The sequence below is a fragment of the Ailuropoda melanoleuca genome, chromosome 5, assembly GCF_002007445.2.
Source record: "Ailuropoda melanoleuca isolate Jingjing chromosome 5, ASM200744v2, whole genome shotgun sequence".
Taxonomy (NCBI): domain Eukaryota; kingdom Metazoa; phylum Chordata; class Mammalia; order Carnivora; family Ursidae; genus Ailuropoda; species Ailuropoda melanoleuca.
Window position 1 is genome coordinate 35,139,294 of NC_048222.1, and position 26,738 is coordinate 35,166,031.

The window sequence follows — 26,738 nt, forward strand, 5'->3', positions numbered from 1 at the left end:
AAGCTGCATTCATCAGCTGCCGTGTGTGTGTATGTGTGTGTGTGTGTGTGTGAAATGTTTGGAGAGAGATTATACTTCAATAACAACAACAACAAGCTCTCAAACCTACAACTCAACAACAACAAGAAAACCCAATCAGAAAATATGCAAAGACTTGAACAGGTATTTTTCTAAGAAAATACACAAATTGCCAAAAAGCACATGAAAAGATGTTCAACATCACTAATAATCACTGAATGCAAATCAAACCACATTGAAATACAACCTCACAACCATTATGATGGCTACTATAATAGAAAAGAGAAACAGAGGGTAAAATAACAGAAAAGATCAATGAAACTAAGAGCTGGTTCTTTGAAAAGATATACAAAATTGACAAAAATTTAGCTAGACTCACCAAGAGAAAAGAGAGGACTCAAATAAATAAAATCAGAAATAAAAGAGGAGACGTAATGACTGATACCAGAGAAATACAAAGAATCACGAGCCTACTATGAACAATTATATGCCACCAAATTTGACAACCTAGAAGAAATGGATAAATTCTTAGAAACATACAACCTACCAAGACTGAATCATGAAGAAAGAGAAAATCTGAACAGATCAACCACTAGTAAAGAGACTGAATCAATAATCAAAACCTCCCCAAAGGGGAAAGTCCAGGAGCAGTCAGTTTCACTGGTGAATTCTACCAAACATTCAAAGAAGAATTACTACCAATCCTTCTCAAACTCTTCAAAAGAAACCCAAAAAAACAGAAGAAGAGGGAATGCTTCTAAACTCATTTTACCATATTAAAAACAAAATTTAAAAGCCCAAAATAGGCAAGGGAGAATCTGTTTAAAATGCCAAGACCAGAAAAAGGAAACCAGTTGAACTCAAGTCCAAGGTAGACTGAGGATGGAGCAAAGGGCTTCCCGCCTTCTTGCCATACTAACCCTCTGTAAGAAATAACAAGACAACAGCCCAGTGGTGGGTGTGAATGGAGCCCTCCAGCAGTGACATCATTACACGAGGGCAGGTGATAACTGAACAAGCAAAACGGAAACCCATGGTGTAACTGGACACCAAGCTAAGTTTAATCTGAAACATTAAGTCCCATGGGCCTCAATAGGAGGTGACAATCAGAGAACTATGAAGTTTAGAGAAATTATGTTTAAATAGCTGCCAGGTCCAAGCAAGAAGCCCAAAGCCTTGTTGATCTGTTTGGATTTCTACGAAAACATATCACAGAGGGAACTGTTGCTGGGCCCTAGTCATCAGTTTCTCTGAAATAAATGACTTTTTTTTAGGGGTTTGTGCAGCTTCCACAAAGATTTGATAGTACAAATATAGCACATTTTAATCCATGCCAACAATTGGATTCTCTTACTAAAACGGAAGTGGCTAAAACTTTCCATAGCTGTCATGTCCCTACCTTTTATGGGAAAAATTCTAAAAATACACCACAACCCAGATTAGCATGAGGGGGGAGGGTGTGTAAATGTAATACCAACATTAAATTGCAACTAAAATGTGTTATAATTCCAAATGTGTTTACTCTTCTGTATGTTGATTCTTGTGGAACCTAGAAAATATTGTGAATAAATTGTATGAACTGACAAAAATTGTTCTTTAATTTAGGGGGTACATTTTTTAATATGCATTCTTACTTTTAATCACTTTTAATCACATGTACATTGTTTTAAAAAATAAATACTCCTGGGGCGCCTGGGTGGCACAGCGGTTAAGCGTCTGCCTTCGGCTCAGGGCGTGATCCCGGCGTTATGGGATCGAGCCCCGCATCAGGCTCTTCTGCTATGAGCCTGCTTCTTCCTCTCCCACTCCCCCTGCTTGTGTTCCCTCTCTCGCTGGCTGTCTCTATCTCTGTTAAATAAATAAATAAAATCTTTAAAAAAAAATACTCCTGCAATAAAGGTAGATTCAATAAGAACTGAATATCTTTAAAAATGTATTACATCAACAGAACTAAAAAAAAAAAGGAAATTCATCTCAATAGATGCAGAAAAAGCATTCAACAAAATTCAACTCCTATTCATGACTAAAGTTCTCATCAAACTAGAATAAAAGGGAACTTCCTCAGTCTTGTAAAGGGTATCTACAAAAACCTCAGTGCTAACATTATACTTACTGGTGAATAGATTGCTTTTGCCTAAGATCAGGATCAGGCAAAGATATCAACTCTCACCATTTCTATTCAACATGGTATAGGATGTCCTAGCTAGTGTCATCTGCAGGAAAAGAAGGAAGGGAAGCAGGGGAGAGTAGATAGATTGAAAAGAATGTGAAACTGTATTCACAGACAACAGACCATTTATATGGAAAATTCTATAAAAACATCTATAAAGACTATAGAAATAATGAGTGTAGCAACACCACAGCATACAAGGTCAATGTGAAAAAAAGTCAGCTGTGTTTCTACACACCAGCAACAAACTATTAGGCACTGAAATTTATAAAATTCTATTTATAATATCGTAAGAACTATGAAGTATTTGTGGATAAGTTTAGTTAAATATGTGCAAGATCTATTGTGAAAACTTCAAAACACTGCAAGGAAAAGTATATAAGCAAATGGAATGATAGATATAAATAATTATAACATGTTCACAGATCAGAAGACTCAACATTAAGATGTCAATTTTTCCCCAAATGATTTACAGAGTCAAAGCAATCACATTGAAACAGCAAATATAGGAAAACACAAGAACACGTCATTTTGTTGCACTTTGTTTTGTGCAATACTTAGCTTTTGTGCTTCTCATATACTATGTTTTTACAAATGGGTTTGTGGCAAGCCTGTGCAAAGCAAATCGATTGGTGCCATTTTTCTTTTTTTTTTTTTAAAGATTTTATTTATTTATTTGACAGAGATAGAGACAGCCAGCGAAAGAGGGAACACAAGCAGGGCGAGTGGGAGAGGAAGAAGCAGGCTCATAGCGGAGGAGCCTGATGTGGGGCTCGATCCTATAACGCCGGGATCACGCCCTGAGCCGAAGGCAGACGTTTAACCGCTGTGCCACCCAGGCGCCCCAGTGCCATTTTTCTAACAGCATTTGCTCATTTCATGTCTTTGTATCACGTTTTGGTAATTCTCACTATATCTCAAATTATTTCATTATTACTGTATTTGTTAGGGTGATCTGTGATCAGTGATCTTTGATATTACTATTGTAATTGTTTTGGGAGTCATGAGCCACACCCATCTAAGACAGCAAACTAATAAATCTTGTGTGATCTGACTGCTCTGCTGACCAGCCATTCCCCCAACTCTCTCCCTCTCCTTGGGCCTCCCTATTCCCTGAGATACAATATTGAAATAGGCCAAGTAATAACCCCACAACTGAAATGGCCTCTAGGGATGCCTGGGTGGCTCAGTCGGTTAAGCATTTGCCTTTGGGTCAGGTCATGATCCCAGGGTCCTGGAACTGAGCCCCACATCAGGCTACTTGTTCAGTGGGGAGCCTGCTTCTCCCTCTGCCTCTGCCTGCTGCTCTCCCTGCTTATGCGCTCTCGCTCTCTCTCTGACAAATAAATAAATAAAATCTTAAAAAGAAGAAAAGAAATGGCCTCTAAGTGTTCAAGTGAAAGAAAGATCACATGTCTCTCACTTTGAATCAAAAGCTAGAACTGATTAAGCTTAATGAGGAAGGCATATTGAAAGCTAGGATAGGCTGAAAGCTGGGCCTCTTGCACCAAACAAGTCAGCCAGGTTGTGACTACAAAGGAAAAGTTCTTGAAAGAAATTAACAGTGCTACTCCAATGAAATCACGCATGATAAGAAAGCAAAACAGACTTCTTGCTGATATGGAGACAGTTTTAGCAGTCTGGACAGAATATCAAACCAGCCACGACATTCCCTTAAGCCAAAGTCTAATCCAGAGCAAGGCCCCAACTCTCTCCAATTCTGGGAAGGCTGAGAGAGGGGAGGAAGCTGCAGAAGGAAAGTCTGAAGCCAGCACAGGTTGGTTCAGGAGGTGTCAGGGAAGAAGCCGTCTCCATAACATGAAAGTGCAAGGTGAAGCGGCCGTTACACTACATGACCACGAAGCAGATAACAGTGAAGGTAGCTACACTAAACACCAGATTTTCAGTGTAGATGCAACAGCCTAATATTAGGAGAAGATGCCATGTCAGGCTTTCTTAGCTGGTGAGGAGAAGTCAATGCCTGGCCTCAAAGCTTCAAAGGACAGGCTGGCTCTCCTATTCGGGGCTAATGCAGCTGGTGACTTGAAGCTGAAGTCAATGCTCATTTACCATTCCAAAACTCCTCGGGTCCTTCAGAATTATGGTAAAGCTACTTTGCCTGTGTTCTAGAAATGGAACAACAAAGTCTGGATGATAGCACATCTTTTTACAGCACGGTTTACTAAATATTTTAAGCCCACTATTGAGATGTACTGCTCAGAGAGACTCCTTTCGAAATATTACTGCTCATTGACAATGCATCTGGTCACCCAAGAGCTCTGACGGAGGTGTACGAGACCAATGTTGTTTTCATGCCTGCTAACACAGCAGCTGTTCTGCAGCACATGGATCAAGGAGTCACTTTGAGTTTCAAGTTTTAAGAAATACATTTCATAAGGCTATAGCTGCCTTAGAGATTCTTCTGATGGATCTGGACAAAGTAAACCGAAACCTTCTGTATAGAATTAACCATTCTGGATACATTCAGAACATTTCTGATTGAAGGGAAGAGGTCAAAAGATCAATATCAACAGGAGTTTGGAAGAAGTGGATTCCAGTCCACATGGAGGACTCTGTGGGGTTCCAGACTTGAGTGGAGAAAGAAACTCCAGATGTGGTGGAACTAAGAAGAGAACTAGAATTAGAAGTGGAGCCTGAAGATGGGAGCGAATTGCGGCAATCTCATGATAAAACTTTGACGGATGAGGAGTTGCTTCTGATGGGTGAGCAAAGAAGGTGGTTTCTTGAGATGGAAACTACTCCCGGTGAAGATGCTGTGCAGACTGTGGAAGTGACAACAAAGGATTTAGAATGTGACATACGCTTAGCTGATAGAGCAGCGGCAGGGTTGAGAAGATCCAATTCTGAAAGGAGTTCTACTGTGGAGAAAATGCTGTCAAACAGCATCGCATGCTGCAGAGAAGTTGTTGGTAATAGGAAGAGTTCATCAATGCAGCGAAATTCACTGCCGTCTTATTTTAAGAAATTGCCATAGCCACCCCCAAGCTTCAGCAATTACCACCCAGATCTGTCAGCAGCCAGCATCATTGAGGCAAGACCCCCCACCAGCAAAAAGATTATGACTTGGCTGAAAACTCAGATGGTGGTTAGCATCTTTCAGCCACAGAATATTTCTTAATTAAGGTACATACTCTGTTGTTGTTTTTTTTTAAACAAAACGCTATGGCACACTTGATAGACTATACTGTAGTGTAAACCTAACTTGTATATACACTAAGAACCAAAATGCATTTGATTCACCACATTGTGATAGTCATTTTATTATATGGGTTAGTACTTAACCTGCAATATCTACAAGGTACACCTGTCAACACACAAAAAGTTGTTCAATGTCATTAGTCGCTGTGGGAATGCAAATCAAAGCTACCATGAGATGCCATTAGACACCCATTAAAACAGTTAAACTTAAGAAGTGGTAAGCCTGCTTCTCCCTCTCCCACTCCCCCTGCTTGTGTTCCCTCTCTCGCTGTCTCTCTCTCTCTGTCAAATAAATAAATAAAATCTTAAAAAAAAAGAAGAAGAAGAAGAAGAAGACTGACAATACCAAGTGTTGGTAAGGGCATGGAACAACAGCAACATCCATACACTGCGGGAATGCCACTTTGAAAACCAGCTGGGTAGTTTCTTATAAACAGAGATGTACCATATGACCCAGTGACAGTTCCTCTCTTGGGAATTTATCAAAGAAAAATGAAAACATACATTCATACAAAGGTTTGTATACAAATGGTTATACCAGCATCATTCATAGTAACCAAAAAAAAAAAAAAGGAAACAACCCAAACGGCTATCAAAAGGTGAATGGATAAGCTAATGCAGTTTACATAGACAAGTGAATACTATTCAGTAACAAAAAGGAATGAACAATATGGATGAATGCAAACACATTATGCTAAGTGGAAAAGCCAGACACAAAAGACTACATATGATAGGATTTCACTTACATGAAATTTTAGAAAAGGAAAACAATGGCAAGAGAAAGCAGACCTGAGGGTAGGCAGCGGGGACTGACTACGAAGGGGTACAAGGAAACTTTTGGGGTTAATTGGAATGTTCTACATCATGATTGTAGTGATGGTTACATGACTACATTCATTTATCAAAACACAGCAGGGGCGCCTGGGTAGCTCAGTTGGTTAAGCGTCCAACTCTTGATTCTGGCTCAGGTCATGACCTCAGGATTGTGAGACTGAGCCCTGCATCAGACTCCATACTGGTCGTGGAGCCTGCTTAAGATTCTCTCTCTCCCTCTGCCTCTTCCCCTCCCTGCTCACATGCATGTGTGCACGCTCTCACTCAAAAACAAAAACACATCAAATTGAACACTGAAAATCAGTGATTTTATGTAAATTATACTTCAATAAAACTGAGTTTTAATAAAGATTTTTTAAAAGTATTACCCAATAGGGGCACCTTGCTGGCTCAGTCAGTACAGCACAGGACTCTTGATCTCAAGGTCATGAGTTTAAGCCCCATATTGGGTGTGGACCCTACTTAGAATTTTTTAAAAAATGTATTATCCAATACATAAGGTATATATGTATACGCAACATGCAACAAATTGTAGAGTTACCATTGTATTTCTCAGTAATGGGTCTCTGGAATTTGATAAACTTAGTTTTGTAACTACATTGCAAAAATCATTTCACATATGATACAAAGAAACCTGAATCAGTTTCTAACAATGATTACCACGGGTACAAACGGATGGAGCAGACAAAGCACAGGGTAGCCCCCTATGTCTAAGGAAGCCAAACTGCCTTAATGTCATCATTCAGCAAAGACTCACAATATTGACAAAGAACTAGCTGTGGGCTAGGCATCCCCCAGTCCACGATCTGGAATATTCTTCATTCGAAGCTGAAGAAGGCAAATTATCTTCTGCAACTAATAGAAGCCCTAACGGTGGTAAATAAAGCAAAAATGATATAACCATTGCTGCAGTTTTAAAAATCACAAGGAACACAAAGAGGACCTTGCAAGTCACTCCACATTCAAGGATAAGGCTATAATCCAAGTTAAGTGGAGAGATGAGTCATCGCAATGTACAACTGTGGGATGCTGCCATCCTAATAGAATGTGTAAGGGATTCACCAAAAATTCACACCTTTTAACTCTATTTGACATATTTGCTCATGATGTTTTCCCCACCAGAATGATGACATTCCACAATGATAGGGATGTATGTCTTTGCTGTTTACTGCTATATTCCTAGCATCTGGAACAATGCCTAGCACATAATAATAGCTCAATAAACACCTGTAAAGTGAGTAAATTATGCCAACACTGATTTTCAGTAAATATCTGTATGAATTTATTATGTCTATATAAATATTATTCACAAGTAAATGATGTAATACTCTTCCCTTCCACTTCTCTCTTTTACAATTCTTTGACTGGAAGTTGTCTTGTTTTTTCACTTTGTTTGTAAATACCAATTCAAACCTAAACTTTCAAGCAAAATGTTATTTTCTCCCTTATTTACTTCTTCATTTCAAAAATTTCATACAATATGTATGTTCAGAATAAAGAACAAATGCACCTTTATAAAATTAGTTTTATAGAGGACTATGTAAGTTAATAATAGCACGCTTCAAGTTTTCTTCTAGCTACTTTCTCAAATCTATTCCTCTGCTTATGTTCTTTACCCTCTCTGAAAAACCCTCCACACATTTCTCTATAAATTTAGCCTGTCTCAACCCAATTTTCCCAGTTAAGAATCCTTTGTAATACTGGTTAATCTCAATCCTTTGATCCACTTTGACTCCCAAAACAGAACCATAAAGCCCTTTCGGCCAGGCAATATTCAGTATAGTTTTGTATTTCCCGCTGCTCCAGAACATTTGATAAATGCTTAATTTGTTGAACCTGATGAATTTCTGTGACCCTGAAGAAGCTTGAGGGTACAAAAATTAACATAAAGCAACAAAGATAAAGAAATATATTTGCATATTAAACTATAGGCATAAAACTTACCAGCAGCGTCTGTCCTTGGGAAATGAAGAAATGACCTGATATGACGATGGTGAGAACAAGATTCCCAGATTCTTCATTGGAGTCAAAAACCTTGAAAAAGAAAAATAGGGTGAGAGAAATGTGGATAAGATATTACATTTCTGTAATACTAGGAAATGTATAATATCTTCTCACACTGATCTTCCTACTCAGAATGTTCCCTTTCCTTCCATTTAATCTGTAATCATTCACTCATAGTTTCAAGTTTCTCCTCTATAGCGGCTAACAGCCAGCTTTTAAAAAATATTACTAAAACAAATATTTTGAAATGAAAAGAATACTAGTTTAAAAATAAAGAGATGTGGGCCCTGAGCTAACCACTTTTCAGTAACATTTTAATAAGTCATCAATTATCTTGGAGCCTGTTTCCTTTCTATAAAATGGGGACAATGCCTTACAGGGTTGCTGTGAGACTTCGGAGTCCTGGTTTCTTCACTCATATAAATCCATTTTTACATCTCAAAACCTGGTGCTTTCTTCTTTGGATGAGCTTTAATTTGTCAATGTCACTCTTAAAATATGGTGTCCCAAACTGACCATAATGTGCTGGGTGTGGTCTATTTCCCATTACTTGCAATAACATAACCTACAATCACATTAATCTTTTAAGGGAGTAGTCCCATATGAAGAATGATCTCATATTAGTAAAACCTCCTGAAACTTCAGCACTTATGTTGGTAAATCATACTTTCACATTCTTTATCTGAACCTAAATGTAAGACCTTGCATTTACTCTCATTATATTTTATCTTGTTATATTTGGCCTATAGTTTCAGCAGGGAGTTGAGGCAATGAAATCAAAATATCAAGGAGGACATGACTGATAGATATAGAAGAGTAGGATTTGGGTCTTAAGGGACTACCCTGTATTTATAGGTGGCTTTAATATACTGAAAGGTAAACATCCTTGTATAAATAACAAAATGAAATTATGGATTCACCTCAATGCTCAAAGCTCAAAACAATGAACACACACCTAACTCAAGTATATCTTTATAAGGTTACTACATTCTTCTGAGAAATAATGTTTTCATAGTTTCATATGTGGGGTTTACAGCTTTAATGCTATATTTAAACTTAAGATTTCCTACTGAGTTTTCTCTAATTCACTTTAAATTCCAAACTTAAAAAAACCAAATGGTATTTTAGATGTCAAGGAAGGTATGCTAAACCTGCACTTCAGTGGTTATTACTCTGCCTCTTTTCCAGTTATTAGGAGCTCGGTTATTTGTATGATATTCTTCCCACCACAGTTTAAATGGATTATCGTGAATGCTTCATGATCACTTGAAATCACAAGGATAGCTAGGAGTCAAGCACAGCTTTCAAAACTGGAGCCTGGTGAACAAATTCTTTGGGAGGCAATATGTTAACATGACAGTTATGGGTTTTTTTTTTAGAAATGTAATATATATCCCAAAAAGATCCCAAAAAGTATCCAACACTTAAATGCACAACTCAATGAATGATGATAAAACAAACTCATGATAATCACCACCCAGGTGAAGAAACAGAAAACAGTGCCAGCCTTCCAGAAGGTACCCTAGTGCTGTCTCCCAATCACTACCTGCTCCCTCCTCCCCCTAAGGCAGCCTTATTTCTAACACCATAGTTTAGCTTTATTTGTATGAATGGAATCATACAGAGAGAGTTATTTTCTGTCTGGCTTCATCAGTGTTGTTGCACGAACCTAAGTTCATTCGTTCTCAATACTACAGAATACCATTCTATGATGACACCACAAGTTACTATTTCATTCTTTTGTTGATGAATATTGTTTTCCAGTTAAGGCTGACCACAAACAATGCTGTTATGAACATTTTTATATATGTCTTTTATTGGCTAGAAACACTCACTATGGAGACACCAATTCTTTCCAAATTATTTTATAATTTTTTCAGGTGGTAACTAATGACTTCCATGAGAATCCCAGCAGATTTCCCTGCTCTCCAAACTGCTACATCTAATTGCCCACTCATGAGCTCCACTTAAAGGCCCAGTAGTCATTTCAAAATTAACAGCCCCTAACTTGAAGTCCAAACCTTCCCATTCATCCATTTATTCATTCAATATTTATAAAGTCTCTAGCAAGTGAAATCTGTTGCCTATCACCAGAAGTAGAAATCCAAACATTTCTGCCCACTGCAGCTTGGTACTGGAATCACTGTGGAAAACACAACACAGTCAAGCACTGAATGGAACAGCACTTTACAAGACTGGCATCAGTAGTGGGGGTCAGTTGCCCCTGCATGGGAGCGAGCAGGTCCCTCTTGGCAACCACACAGAGCAGTTGGCCTGTGCTCCCCCATCTTGTGCTATAGCAGAAGGACCCCATTCCCTCCCACAATGGACAGATACAGTGATGGGTCTGGCCAGGTGACAAGTGATACATAAGCAGAACAAAGGAGCATAGGCTGTGAGGACACTATCTCTTGGTAAAGGAAGTGTTCTGGGCTTCAGGCGCATTCTTACGGTTGTGGCCAAGAGGGGCTGAAAGGCTGTATGCACAAGACTGCCTTTCCCAATACAAAGCACCTATCATATGACTCCCATAGTTTCCACGTCAGAGAATATGCTTCTATCCTTCTATTTCCTTAGGCCAGCTGGAATCATTCTTGAATCCTCTCCTTTCCTCATACCCATATCCAATCCATCAGCACATCCTTCATGTCTACCTTCAAAATACTCAGAATCTAACCATTTCTCACAGGTATGGTCTAAGTTATCATCTCTGGTTGGATTATCATGATAACCTCCTCACTGGCTTTCCCTTTGTGTTCTTGCTCCCCCTCACCACACAGTTTATTCTTAATATAGTAGCTAGAGTGATCCTTTTAAACCTAAGTTAGGTCATGTCATTTCCAGCTCAAAGCCTTGCAGCTCAAAGCCCAGCATCTCATTCAGAAACTCATGCCAAGTACTCTGCAACCCAGCCTCCATTGCCCCTCTGCTCTCATCACCCCCTTGTATACTCTGCTCCATCTACATGGCCTCCTTATTGCTCCTTGAACCCACGAGGCAAATTCATGATGATAAACCTCAGGGCTTTTATAATCCTGTTTTATCTGAAATTCTTTTCTCTTAGATTCACATAACTCAGTCCTTCATTTTCTTCAGGTCTTTGCTTAAATGTCATCTTTTCAGGTAACACCTTTCCTGACCATCCTACTGAAACCTGCCACCAATTCCTCTCATTACCCAAACCAGCTCACTCCTATTTCTTTTTCCAGCTTCGCTTTCCTCCATAGTTCTTTCCACTTTTGTTACTTTATATTTATTTGTTATCTGTTTACCTATCTTCTTTAAAAGGTAATTGATAAATGGGATTATAAACAATACTCACTTAATCTGAAAGGCAAAATAAGAATAAATAGGGAACAAAGAACAGATGGGCTAAATACAAAACAAACAGTAAGATTATAGACTTATGCCCAACCCTATCAATGATTGCATTAAGTGTAAATGGCTTAAATACCCCCAATAAAAGGCAATCTGACAATAGGACAAAAAGATAAGGTGTGACTATATGCTGTCTATAAGAAATGCATTTTAAATATAAAAATATGAACAGGTTAAAAACAAAAGAGTGGGAAAAATATATACCATGCGAATATTAGTCAAAAGAACGTTGGAGTATCTATATTAACATTAGGCAAGAGTATCAAAAGGTATGAAGAAGATCATTTCATAGTGATAAAGGGGTAGATTAATCAAGAGACATAATTATCCTAAACATTTATGTCCCCAATGACAGAGCTTAAAAATGCATAAAGCAATAATTGATAGAACCATAGGAGGAAATAGACAAATCCACAATTATAGTCAGAGATGTCAATACCCCCTCCCAATAACTGATAGAAAAAGCACATTGAAAATCAGTACATATATAGTAGATAGTATCAACCAACATAACCTCATTAACATTTATAGAACGTTTCACCCAATATCAACAAAATACACATTCTTCTCAAGTATATACAGAGCATATATTTACCAAGATAGACATATCTTGGGCCATAAAACAAGTCTTAGTAAATGTTTAAGTATGTTCTCTTAAAATTAAAATTAAATTAGAAATCGTAACAGACAGATTTCTGAAAAAAAAAAACCCAATATTTTGAAATTAAGTAATACACTTCTAAATAACCCATGGGTAAATAAGAAATTAAAAGAAAAATTTGGAAGTATTTTGAACTGAATATAATTCACCATGTTAATAAACTAAAAAAGAAAAACCATATAATCACCTCAATAATGAGAAAATATAGAAAAAGCATTTGATAAAAACCAACATCCATTCCTGATTTAAAAACTCAGCAGGGGCGCCTGGGTGGCTTAGTCCTTAAGCGTCTGCCTTCGGCCCAGGGCGTGATCCCGGAGTCCTGGGATCGAGTCCCATGTCGGGCTCCTACGCTGGGAGCCTGCCTCTTCCTCTCCCACTCCCCCTGCTTGTGTCCCTTCTCTCGCTGGCTGCCTCTCTCTCTGTCAAATAAATAAATAAAATCTTCAAAAATTTGTAAAAAAAACAAAACAAAACAAAACAAAGCCTCAGCAAACCAGTAATAGAAGGAACCTCCTCAAGCTGACGAAGGGCATCTATGAAAAACCTACAGTTGGCAGGAAAGACCGAAAGCTTTCTCTCTAAGATGAAGAACAAGACAACGATGTTAGTTATTCAACGTTATCCTGGAGATTCTAACCATTGTAATCAGGCAAGAAAAATAAATAAAAGAAAGAAAGGTAAAATCATCTTAATTCAGACAACATGACCATTTATGTAGAAAATCCAGTTGATTTTCCCAGAATAAATGAATTTTAGAAAGACTGCAGGATACAAGAGCAGTAAATGAAAACTAAATTTGTACAAACTTGTAAAGAACAATTAGAAGTTGAAATTTTAAAAACATCAAAATTTATAATAGCATCACAAATATGAAATACTTAGGGTTAAATATGACAAAGTGAAAGATCCGCACACTGAAAATTGACGGAAATTTAAGAACACATAAATATATGGAGAGAGATATTTTGTTCATGGATAGGAACATTTAGTATTGGTAAGATACTCAGGTAAGCAGAATAATGGTCCCTCAAAGATTTCCATGTTCTAATCCCTGGAACCTGTGAATATATTTTACATGGCAAAGGGGACTTTGCAGAGGTAATTCAGGTTAAGGATCTTGAGATGGGTGAATATCCTGGATTATCCAGGTGAGCCCAATATAATCATAAGTGTTCTTACAAGGGAAAGAGGGAGGCAGAAGAATCAGAGAAGGGAAAGTGACTGCTTTGAAGATGGAAGGTAGTATTAAAAGGCAAGGAATTCAGGCAGCCTCTAAAGGCTGGATGGAACAGGCAAGAAACATTCTCCCCTAGAGCCTCCGGAAGGAATGCAGCCCTGCTGACATCTTGATTTTAGCCCTGTTAGGACCTAGTTCAGACTTCTGACTGCCAGAACTATAAGCAAGTTTGAGTTGTCTTAAGCCACTAAGTTTGTGGCATTTTGTTACAGCAGCAATAATCAAAATTCTAAATTCCTTTGTAGCGATTAAAGACACCACATATCAAGCATTTCAGTCAGTTAATATTAACAAAGTACCCACTATATAGTGATTTCTTTTATAAATATTTGGGAAAGGAAAAAAATGTAGAAAGGAATGTCCCTGACCTTGACTTCATTCATTTATTTGTTTATTCAACAAATATTTATTGAGCACCTACTAGATGCCAAGCATTTTTTTAGATGGGATACATAATTGAACAAAATATTAGCTGCCTTCCTGGAGCTAATGTGGGATGGGATGCAGGGTAAGAGTACAGACTACAGTAAACAAGCATAATTAGTGGCCTTCTAAGGGTGGGATGTTGAGAGCAGTCAACCCTGGTTCAGGCAATTAGGGAATGCTTTGTCAAGAATTTTTACACAATAGTCAAACAGACTAACAAGCAATCTGATTTTTACTACCGCCATGTGCCCACAATTCTAACCAATGTCACAGATAAACTACCCCTTCCTGAAAAAGTCTTTTGTTGGTCTTAGTTCTAAACATTACTGCTAAGTTTGAATAAAACATTTGTAAGCTTCAAATTATCAGATTTTTATTATTTATTCTTTAATAAACTTTGTTTTTTACACATTCATTTGGGAAATTCCCAATTATAACATTGGCCCACATATATGCATACTTAACCACATGTATTTGTTTCAAGAATAGCTCACAAAGATTTGACATACTTCAAGTTTGCTTAGTGCAAAGTTCTTGTCTCCAACCCTTTCTTAGGACGTAGTTCACTTCAATCCTGTGATACTACATTCTTCTGCATTAAAACTATATTCAAAGTAAACAGTGATAGCACAGGGATTGTAAAGACAAACAGATTTGAGTTACTCTAATATTGTCATTCTATAGGACCTCTTGGTATTTACATTTGTGTTTAAAATTTTAAACAATGAAACGAGTGCAAGCAACAAGGTAGAACATTTTTGTTTAAGTGTAAATTTTAGTTCACACTCAACATATTTTACTAAACTTGAGCAGGACCTTTAACATTATTTTAAAATTATTAAATGTTCCAAACTAAAGAACAAAAAAGAGAATAAAACAGTAATTTTATCATCAGTTGGCTAAATTGTACCATTGGAGATTTAGGTTTTTTAATCACTTGTCAGTTTGTGGGTGATTAATTACATAAAATATCAGCCTCTAAGCAAAGAATCAAAGTTCAGAAGTTAACTAGATGTAAAAACAATTGGCTAAAGAGTTGTGCTTTTTTCCTGCCTTGTACTATAGTGTGTATTTCCATTTTCTTATTTATTTTACTGCCATGATTATAATAATGAAGCTCAATAAAAGAGTTTACGATCTACATAATAAATGAATAATTTCATTTCTGGAAATTTAATAAAAATAATGTCATCACTCAGGGGAGTTGAGTGTTACAAATTTATCCATTCTGGGTGTACGATGCTCTGGGCACATCATTTAACATAATAATAAGTAAATAAGTAAAAAGTAAACATAATAAATAAGTAAATTATCTTGTATATAGGAAAGTACAGGAGGTAGGGAAACAATAAAGCAAGGTAAGGTGACAGGAGTATAAAGACAGGGCATTAAAGTTACAATATAAACAGGGTGGTCAGGGAAGGCATACTGAGATGGTAAGGCTTGAGCAAAGACTTGAAGGCATTAGAGGGTTAACCAGATAACTGGGAATTCAATACTTACTATTTTTCAGGTATTTGTTGCAATCCTTCATCCAAAAGATTTTTATAGTATGCTCATACACTCTGAAAATGTCTAATTAGAGACTTCCAAGGAGGTTAGAAAAAACAGTAGCTTGCATCCTTGCAGTCTTCTCTTCCCAAGTTCAAATCAAATACCAATGACCTCTCCTTGAGCAGTTACTAAAAATCAGCATCTAAATGGGCCAGAAGGATGGGTTGAGGTCTTAGGATCCAGATAAAAAGAGGTGGCATATTTTCTCCACCCCCAAGAGAAAGGAGGCCCTCCTCTGAGCAAAGAACCCTAGGATAAAGATAGGAATGTCCCAGTTCTTGGGAAAGAAATCTACCAGTAGAAACTGATGGAACCCCAAGAAAAAGAGCAATACCAGCCTGTGTATTCCAAAATTCCTACTGGTCTCCAGCCTCTAAGAACTCACAATGGAGCTGGACAACTTACTTAGAGGAGTCCTTCCTACTCCTTTGCAGAAGGCCCAGAAGGCTGAGACTCATATGCCTCCCAACATTTACCACTTAAGATATACATTCACCGTAGGACTTGAGCCACAAGGGTAAAAAGAAGTATAAGTTAGACAAAGGAAAATAACAATATACCCAGTAGGCTAAAGTAATGAAGAACAAACAGAAAACCCAGAATAGGTGGCTCCTAGTGGAATAAAACTGTCAAAGGAGATGCACAACAGCCTGAACAAAAAACAAAAACAAACAAAATACACACACACACACACACACACATAATTACAGTAATATATATAATTAAGAACGCTTAAGCAGAGTCTTAGAGCTAAATATATGACTTATAAATATAAAAACTAAGGAAAAAACTCAATTGCTTAATTGAAGAACAGGATGGACATTGTTGAAACCAAATTAATGGTCTGAAAAAGCAAGTAGGAAAAATATTTAGAAACACAGAGCAAAACTACAAAGAGGAAGAACTCATGTGTGTAAGATAAGATAATATGGAGCAAAGACTCAGATCCAGAATAAATGTTAATAACAGCTAAAGCGGAGGGGGAGAGGGAGGTTAAGATGGCAGAAGAGTAGGGGACCCCTTTTTCAGCCGGTCCCCTGAGTTGAGCTGGATAGGTACCAGACCAGCAGGAATATCCACGGAATCAGCCTGAGACGCAGGAAGATACATCTGGATCTCTACAAATGAACATCTCCAGCGCTGAGTATCGAGGTACGAAGCGGGGAGCCGTGAAACCGCGCACAGATATCGGAAGCTAAACAGAAGGGGGAGGGAGCCGCCGTGTCAGGGCGCCGGGAAGCGGTAGCCACCTGCAAGGGGGAGCGGACAGACCGCGGACCCGCACGCTTGAGACAGCAGGCTGAGAAGGGAGCTCCGGGAGCGCACGCGGGACGGCTGGCGGTTGGCGGGCCACCTGCACGGGGGAGCAGGCGGACTCGCGGACGGCACCCGCGAGACAACAGACTTAGAACGCGAGCTCCAGGAGCGCGCGCGCAGGGCGGCTGGCGGGCCACCTGCACCGGGGAGCGGGCGGACCGCGGACCCGCACTCTGGAAACGGCAGACTGAGTCCGTGAGCCGGGAGCGTGCACCACCAAGCATCTCACGGAGCTCCGGAGCTCCGGTGTGCTCACTGGATCGAGGCTGAGACCGGGAGCTCCGGGAGCGTCCGCGGGGCGGCTGGCGGCTGGAGGGCCACCTGCACGGGGGAGCAGGCGGACTCGCGGTCAGCACCCGTGAGACACCAGACTGAGACGGGGAGCTCCGGGAGCCCGCGCGGGGCGGCTGGCGGCTGGCGGGGTTGGAAACACAAAGGACAGAGACGTGCCGGCCCTGGAAGTGAGGGCTGGGACGCCGGGTGTGGGGCGCACAGCCCGGGATGCTGCAGGGTTGAGCAGCACCAACAGAAACAGAGTTAAAGTGGCCAGAACATCAGTGGAGAACGATCCGCGATCCCTCTGTTCTGAGACAGAGGCTGAATTTCAGCCGCTGCTGCTCTCTCAGAAGAGGCATAGCAAACCGCCAGGGAAAGCCGCCAGAGAACAAAAGCCCGGAAATACCGGCTCACAGGGTGCCCATCCCCATCCCCCCTCGCAAGGGACACAGAGACTCTACCCAAACAGGGTTTTCTGAGTACCGGCAGGCAGGCCCCTCCCCCAGAAGGCAGGCTGAAAAATCAAGAAGCCCACAACCCGGAGCGCCTGAGTGGCGCAGTCACCAAGCACCTGTCTTCGGATTAGGGTGTGATCACAACGCTCCGTAAGGAGTCCTTCATCGGGCTTCTCCACCGGGAACCTGCTTCTTCCTCTCCCACTCCTCTGCTTGGGTTCCCTTTCTTGCTGACTGTCTCTCTCTCTCTCAAATAAATAAATAAACTCTTTAAGGAAGAAGCCCACATCCCTAAGATCTCTATAAAACAAGGGCGCACGGCCTGGGTCCCAGTCAACACTTGGGCTCTGGACAACCCTGCAATCTCTCTTCATCAGAATGACGAGAAGGAGAAGTCCCCCCCAGCAAAGAAAAGATAATGAGTCTGTGGCCTCTGCCACAGAATTGGCCTCGGCCACAGAATTAATACATATGGATGTATCCCAATTATCAGAAATGGAATTCAGAGCAACAATGGTCAAGATGATGAGTAAACTTGAAAAAAGCATCAGAGAAAGCGTTGCTGAGAATATAGAATCCCTAAGGGCAGAAATGAGAGCGAATCTGACAGAAATTAAAAACTCAGTGGGCCAAATACAGTCAAAACTAGAGGCTCTGACGGCCAGGGTCACCGAGGCAGAGGAACGCGTTAGCGAATTGGAGGATGGGTTAGTAGAAGAAAAAACGAAAATAGAAGCTGGTCTTAAAAAAATCCACGCCCACGAATGTAGATTACGGGAGATTACTGACTCTATGAAACGATCCAATGTCAGAATCATCGGCATCCCTGAAGGGGTGGAGAAAAACAGAGGTCTAGAAGAGATATTTGAACAAATTGTAGCTGAAAACTTCCCTAATCTAGCAAGGGAAACAAGCATTCGTGTCCAAGAGGCAGAGAGGACCCCATCCAAGCTCAACCAGGACAAACCTACGCCACGGCATGTCATAGTGCAATTCGCAAATATTAGATCCAAGGATACAGTATTGAAAGCGGCCAGGGCAAAGAAATTTCTCACGTACCAAGGCAAAGGTATCAGGATTACGTCAGACCTGTCTACAGAGACCTGGAATGAGAGAAAGGCTTGGGGGGGCATTTTTAAAGCTCTTTCAGAGAAAAACATGCAGCCAAGGATCCTTTATCCAGCAAAGCTGTCATTCAGAATTGATGGAGAAATAAAGACGTTCCAAAATCGCCAATCATTAACCAATTTCGTAACCACGAAACCAGCCCTACAGGAGATATTAAGGGGGGCTCTATAAAGGTAAAAAGGCCCCAAGAGTGATACAGAGCAGCAAGTCACAACCGATACAAAGACTTTAAAGAGAAATGGCATCATTAAAATCATATCTGTCAATAATCTCTATCAATCTAAATGGCTTAAACTCTCCCATAAAACGCCACAGGGTTGCAGATTGGATAAAAAGACATGACCCATCCATTTGCTGTCTACAAGAGACTCATTTTGAACCCAAAGATGCATTCAGACTTAGAGTAAGGGGATGGAGTACCATCTTCCACGCAAATGGACCTCAAAAGAAAGCTGGAGTAGCAATTCTCATATCAGATAGACTGGATTTTAAACTAGAGGCCATAGAGAGAGATACAGAAGGGCACTATATTATTCTTAAAGGAAGTATTCAACAAGTGGATATGACAATTATTAATATATATGCCCCCAACAGGGGAGCAGCAAGATACACAAGCCAACTCTTAACCAAAATAAAGAGACATATAGATAAGAACACAGTAATAGTAGGGGACCTCAACACCCCACTATCAGAAATAGACAGAACACCCTGGCAAAAACTAAGCAAAGAATCAAAGGCTTTGAATGCCATACTCGACGAGTTGGACCTCATAGATATATATAGAACACTACACCCCAGAACCAAAGAATACTCATTCTATTCAAATGCCCATGGAACATTCTCAAGAATAGATCATGCTCTGGGACACAAAACAGGTCTCAGCCAATACCAAAAGATTGAAATTATCCCCTGCATATTCTCAGACCACAACGCTCTGAAATTGGAACTCAACCACAAGGAAAAACCTGGAAGAAACTCAAACACTTGGAGGCTAAGAACCATCCTGCTCAAGAATGACTCGATAAACCAGGAAATCAAAAAACAAATTAAACAATTTATGGAGACCAACGAGAATGAATACACAACGGTCCAAAACCTATGGGATACTGCAAAGGCAGTCCTAAGGGGGAAATACATAGCCATCCAAGCCTCACTCAAAAGAATAGAAAAATCTAAAATGCAGTTTCTATATTCTCACCTCAAGAAACTGGAACAGCAACAGAGGGACAGGCCTAACCCACTGACAAGGAAGGAGTTGACCAAGATTAGAGCAGAAATCAATGAATTAGAGACCAGAACCACAGTAGAGCAGATCAACAGGACTAGAAGCTGGTTCTTTGAGAGAATCCATAAAATTGATAGACCACTGGCAAAACTTGTCCAAAAACAAAGAGAAAGGACTGAGATTATTAAAATTATGACTGAAAAGGGAGAGGTCACGACCAGCACCATTGAAATTGCAAGGATTATTAGAAACTTTTATCAACAGCTATATGCCAAAAAACTAAACAATCTGGAAGAGATGGAGGCCTTCCTGGAAACCTATAAACTACCAAGACTGAAACAGGAAGAAATAGATTTCTTAAATAGGCCAATTAACTATGAAGAAATTGAGTCAGTGATAAACAACCTTCCAAATAATAAAACTCCAGGCCCAGACGGTTTTCCTGGGGAATTCTACCAAACATTCAAAGAAGAAATAATACCTATTCTCCTAAAGCTATTTCAAAAAATAGAAACAGAAGGAAAGCTACCAAACTCATTCTATGAGGCTAATATTACCTTGATCCCCAAACCAGGCAAAGACCCCCTCAAAAAGGAGAATTACAGACCGATTTCTCTAATGAATATGGATGCCAAAATCCTCAACAAGATCCTTGCTAATAGAATCCAACAGTACATTAAAAGGATTATCCATCATGACCAAGTGGGATTCATACCTGGGATGCAAGCATGGTTCAACACTCGCAAATCAATCAATGTGATACATCATATCAACAAGAAAAGACTCAAGAACCATATGATCCTCTCAATTGATGCAGAAAAAGCATTTGACAAAATACAGCATCCTTTCCTGATTAAAACCCTTCAGAGTGTAGGAATAGAGGGTACATTTCTCAATCTCATAAAAGCCATCTATGAAAAGCCTACTGCAAGCATTATTCTCAATGGGGAAAAGCTGGAAGCCTTTCCCTTAAGATCAGGAACACGACAAGGATGCCCACTCTCGCCACTATTATTCAACATAGTACTAGAAGTCCTTGCAACAGCAATCAGAAGACAAAAAGGGATCAAAGGTATCCAAATCGGCAAAGAAGAAGTCAAACTGTCTCTCTTTGCAGATGACATGATACTCTATATGGAAAACCCAAAGGAATCCACTCCCAAACTATTAGAAGTTATAGAACAATTCAGTAAGGTGGCAGGATACAAAATCAATGCCCAGAAATCAGTTGCATTTCTATACACGAATAACGAGACTGAAGAAAGAGAAATTAGGGAATCCATCCCATTTACAATAACACCAAAAACCATGCGTTACCTTGGAATTAACTTAACCAGAGACGTAAAGGACCTATATGCTAGAAACTATAGATCACTTTTGAAAGATATTGAGGAAGACATAAAAAGATGGAAAAATATTCCATGCTCATGGATTGGAAGAATTAACATAGTTAAAATGTCCATACTACCCAGAGCAATCTACACTTTCAATGCTATCCCGATCAAAATACCGAGGACATTTTTCAAAGAACTGGAACAAATAGTCCTTAAATTTGTATGGAACCAGAAAAGGCCCCGAATCTCCAAGGAACTGTTGAAAAGGAAAAACAAAGCTGGGGGCATCACAATGCCGGATTTCGAGCTGTACTACAAAGCTGTGATCACAAAGACAGCATGGTACTGGCACAAAAACAGACACATCGACCAATGGAACAGAATAGAGAACCCAGAAATGGACCCTCGGCTCTTTGGGCAACTAATCTTTGATAAAGCAGGAAAAAACATCCGGTGGAAAAAAGACAGTCTCTTCAATAAATGGTGCTGGGAAAATTGGACAGCTACATGCAAAAGAATGAAACTTGACCACTCTCTCACACCATACACAAAAATAAACTCCAAATGGATGAAAGACCTCAATGTGAGACAGGAATCCATCAAAATTCTAGAGGAGAACATAGGCAACAACTTCTATGACATCGGCCAGAGCAACCTTTTTCACGACACATCTCCAAAGGCAAGAGAAATAAAAGATAAAATGAACTTATGGGACTTTATCAGGATAAAGAGCTTCTGCACAGCCAAGGAAACAGTCAAAAAAACTAAGAGACAGCCCACGGAATGGGAGAATATATTTGCAAAGGACACCACAGATAAAGGACTGGTATCCAAGATCTACAAAGAACTTCTCAAACTCAATACACGAGAAACAAATAAACAAATCATAAAATGGGCAGAAGATATGAACAGACACTTTTCCAATGAAGACATACAAATGGCTAACAGACACATGAAAAAATGTTCAAAATCATTAGCCATCAGGGAAATTCAAATCAAAACCACACTGAGATACCACCTTACGCCAGTTAGAATGGCAAAGATAGACAAGGCAAGAAACAACAATTGTTGGAGAGGATGTGGAGAAAGGGGATCCCTCCTACATTGTTGGTGGGAATGCAAGTTGGTACAGCCACTCTGGAAAACAGTGTGGAGGTCCCTTAAAAAGTTAAAAATTGAACTACCCTATGACCCAGCCATTGCACTACTGGGTGTTTACCCCAAAGATACAGACGTAGTAAAGAGAAGGGCCATATGCACCCCAATGTTCATAGCTGCATTGTCCACAATAGCCAAATCATGGAAGGAGCCGAGATGCCCTTCAACAGATGACTGGATTAAGAAGCTGTGGTCCATATATACAATGGAATATTACTCAGCTATCAGAAAGAACGAATTCTCAACATTTGCTGCAACATGGACGGCACTGGAGGAGATAATGCTAAGTGAAATAAGTCAAGCAGAGAAAGACAATTATCATATGATTTCTCTCATCTATGGAACATAAGAACTAGGATGATCGGTAGGGGAAGAAAGGGATAAAGAAAAGGGGGGTAATCAGAAGGGGGAATGAAACATGAGAGACTATGGACTATGAGAAACAAACTGAAGACTTCAGAGGGGAGGGGGTGGGGGAATGGGATAGACTGGTGATGGGTAGTAAGGAGGGCACGTATTGCATGGTGCACTGGGTGTTATACGCAACTAATGAAGCATCACTTTACATCGGAATCTGGGGATGTACTGTATGGTGATTAACATAATATAATAAAATAAAATTAAAAAAAATAAATAAAATAAAGCGGAGGGGGAGAAAGAGACTGAGGAAAAGCAATGATTCAACAAACAGGAACTATCCCATGATTGCAGAAAGGCATGAGACAGAAAATACAAGGGGTTCAAGTTCCACACATTGATGGTGGGGGGTGGGGAAATCAACATACTGGACACATCCTGATAAAAATTCTGAATCGAAAGGATAGAGGAAGACCTTAAAAGCTTCCAGTCTTAAAAATAAAAAAGTCACTCTCCAGCACTAGAGGATTCTAAAAAAAAATTTTTAAGTGATAAATGATGGCAAAGAATTAAGCATTTATCCTACCTCTCCTATACAAACCAATCACCATGTAAACGTTAGTAAATATGAAGAACTTTTTCTTACTTTTATAAAGAATATGAAATATTTTTATATCCCAAATGATAAATGAAGAAAAAAACGGTAAAATTAGATTATCAACTTTAGCAACTCCTAATTAACAGCTCCAGCGCTCTAGGCTCTAGCTGCAACATCACAAAGAGAAATAAACCAGGTACTACATACTTCCAACAGGAAGAAAACCAAACCCCTTTAAGTACTCTTGCCAAAAAAAAAAAAAGCAAAAAAACCCAACCTGAACTTGATCACACTTCCAGCTTCAACTATCAATTCACAAGAAATACAGAGGCCAAAGGATCATATTAACTGCACCACGGAGATGCAGTAGGCAAAATCCACACTGTCAAAAACTCTGTAGAATCTGTTTTTTTGTTTTTTTTGGTTTTTTTCCCAACAAATTGCAAGGAAGGGAGAAAGGTGGGTCAGGGAAACACATCAAAGAAAACATAGAGATTAAAAGATATAGCAATCACAATGGATGGTCCTGTTGAAAGAGAATTATGACACTTAAGAGACTACTAGAAATTTGAACACTGAATATTTGATAATATCAAGGAACTTTTTAGGGCAAAAATGGTTTGATTTTTTTTTTAAAGTCCTTACCTTTTAGAGATAATTGAAATAATTGATAAAATGGTATGATATCTGAAATTTCCTTCAAAATAACACAATGGACATGGATAGGGTATAGAGGAAACCAGACTGGTCGTGAGCTGAAGACTGTTGAAGCTGGTGACACATACATGTGGGTTTACTACATTATTTTCTGTATCTTTATGTTTTAATTTCTTTATAACAAAAAGTTTTACAAGAGGCTTCCATTTTCTTTGTTGACTAGGTATAAGTATGATTAAGTAAAGGTATTCAACTTACTGCTAAGGACAAGGATACTACATGCACTGTCCTAACTCTACAAATTCCAAATATCACAATGCCTAATATAATCTAGACGTTTGAGGAAAAAAATTACTTATTTCTGGTTCTTGGGAAATATTTTTAATGAATGATGATTTAGCATTTTACTGGAATGTTCACATTAGCACAATATGGAAAGCTCAAAGAAAAATGTTATCTCTAATGACCAAGTCATCACAGAAAAAGATATTAATTTTAAGGTGTCAGAGAAAACATTTATCATATTCATATCTTCTCTTCCTTCTAGTTCCTAACCTAAATGTGGCTTAAGATTAAGGTCATAAAAAAAGTATGTATGGTATTGGCATAAAAACAGGCACACAGACCAATGGAACATAATAGAGAACCCAGAAATAAACCCATGCATATACAGTCAACTAATATTTGACAAGGGAGCCAAGAATACTCAATGGAAAAAAGACTTCAATAAACAGTGCTGGGAAAACCGGATATTCACATGTAAAAAAATGAAACTAGTCCCCCGTCTTACATCACTCACAAAAATTAACTCAAAGGGGATTGAAGACTAAAACGAAGGACCTGAAGCCATAAAACTTCTAAAAGAAAACATAGGGAAAAAGCTCTTTGACACTAGTCTAGGTAATGATTTTTTGGATATGATACCTAAAGCACAAGCAACAGAAGCAAAAATAGGCAAGTGGACTACATCAAGCTAACAAGTTTCTGCGCAGCAAAAGAAATGATTAATAAAATGAAAAGACAACCATGGAATGGGAGAAAATATTTGCAAACCACATATCTAACAAGCGCTCAACATCCAAAAATATGTAAGCAACTCATGTAACTCAATAGCAAAAAAGCAAATAATCCAATTTTTTAATGGGCAAAGGACCTGAAAAGACATTTTCCCAAAGATGTTCAAAAGATACATATTATGGTGCTCAATATCACTAATCATCAGGGAAATATAAATGAAAAATCACGAGTTATCACCTCACATGTGTTAGAATGGCTATTATCAAGAAGACATAAGATAACACATGATGGCAAGGATATGGAGAAAAGGAAACACTTGTATGCTGTTGGTGAGAATATAAATTGGTACAACCACAAGGAAAACAATATAAAGGTTCCTCAAAAAAATTTTTTTCAAAGAAATACCACATGATCCAGCAAATCCACTTCTACGTATATACCTGAAGGAAATGAAATCACTATCTTGAAGAGATATATGCACCTCCTCGTTCACCGCAGCATTGTTTGTAATAGTCAAGACTTGGACAGATGAAAGAATAAAGATAATCTGAGACATATATATATATATATATACAAACAATAGAGTATTACTCAGCCATAAAAAGAAGGAAACCCTGCCATTTGCGACAATATGTTTGAACCTTGAAGGCATTATACTAAGTGAAATAAGCCAGACACAGAAAGACAAATACTGGTATCTTACCTACATGTGAAACCTAAATAAAGCCAAACTCATAGAAGCAGAGAACGGATTGGTGGAGAATAGAGATGAGGGGTGGACAAAATACCTGAACATGATCAAAAGGTACAAGCTTCCACATATAAGTTCTGGGGATGTTAATATGATGACTATAGCTAACAATACTGTATTGTATATTTGAAAATTGCTGGGGATAGATCTTTAAAGTTCTCATCACTAGGGCACCTGGGTGGTTCTGTCCACTCAAGTCATGATCTCAGGGTCCTGGGATCCAACCTCTCCCCACCCCTCCGTTAAGCCCTGTGAAGAGCTCCACGTTGAAAGGGGAGTCCGCTTGTCCCTTTCCCTCTGCCCCTCCCCCTGCTCATGCTCTGTCTCTCTCTCAAATAAATAAAGAAAATCTTTTTTAAAAAAGTTCTCAACACAAGGAAAAACATTTGTGACTATGTAAGGTTGTGGATATTAACTAAACTTATTGTGGTAATCATTTCACAATATATACATATTTGAAATCATTATGTTATACACCTAAAACTCAATAATATCTCAATAAAATGGGGTGAAAAAGATTTACATCAACCTGACCTCTGTCTATTGTGGTATTTCAACATCAATCTGGTAAGACACACTCAAATATATAACTTGCCTATATTACAAGTTGGCTTTTTAGGCACAGCTTACACACTGGTTAAATCAGTCTTCTAATATTTTATATGCATGTATTTGGGCAAGACTGTACTATGACACTAATCTAAAGTTAAAAAAAAAAAGAAAGAAAAGGGGGTGTCTAGATGGCTTAGTCAGTTAAGTGACTGACTTTTGATTTCAGCTCAGGTTATGATCTCGTGGGTTGCTGTATAGAGCCCAGTATTGTGTTCTGTGCTGGGTGTGGAGACTGCTTAAGGTTCTCTTTCTCCCTCTTGCCCTCTGTCCCACCCTCCCGTCTCCCTCTCTAAAAAAAAATTTTTTTTTTAAGATTTTATTTATTTATTTGACAGAGAGATAGCCAGCG

At 39.0% G+C, this 26,738-nt stretch overlaps 1 protein-coding gene across 2 annotated transcripts in view; it reads right to left on the reverse strand.

Annotated features, from left to right (window-relative positions):
• REC114 (REC114 meiotic recombination protein) overlaps nucleotides 1–26,738 on the reverse strand; it is a 104,120-nt gene that overhangs the window by 69,805 nt on the left and 7,577 nt on the right. For both annotated transcript variants that reach the window (XM_034660699.1, XM_002919701.4), the window contains exon 2: nucleotides 8,186–8,275. In XM_034660699.1, coding sequence (XP_034516590.1) covers nucleotides 8,186–8,275 — 90 coding nt within the window. The remainder of the gene's footprint in view (nucleotides 1–8,185; nucleotides 8,276–26,738) is intronic.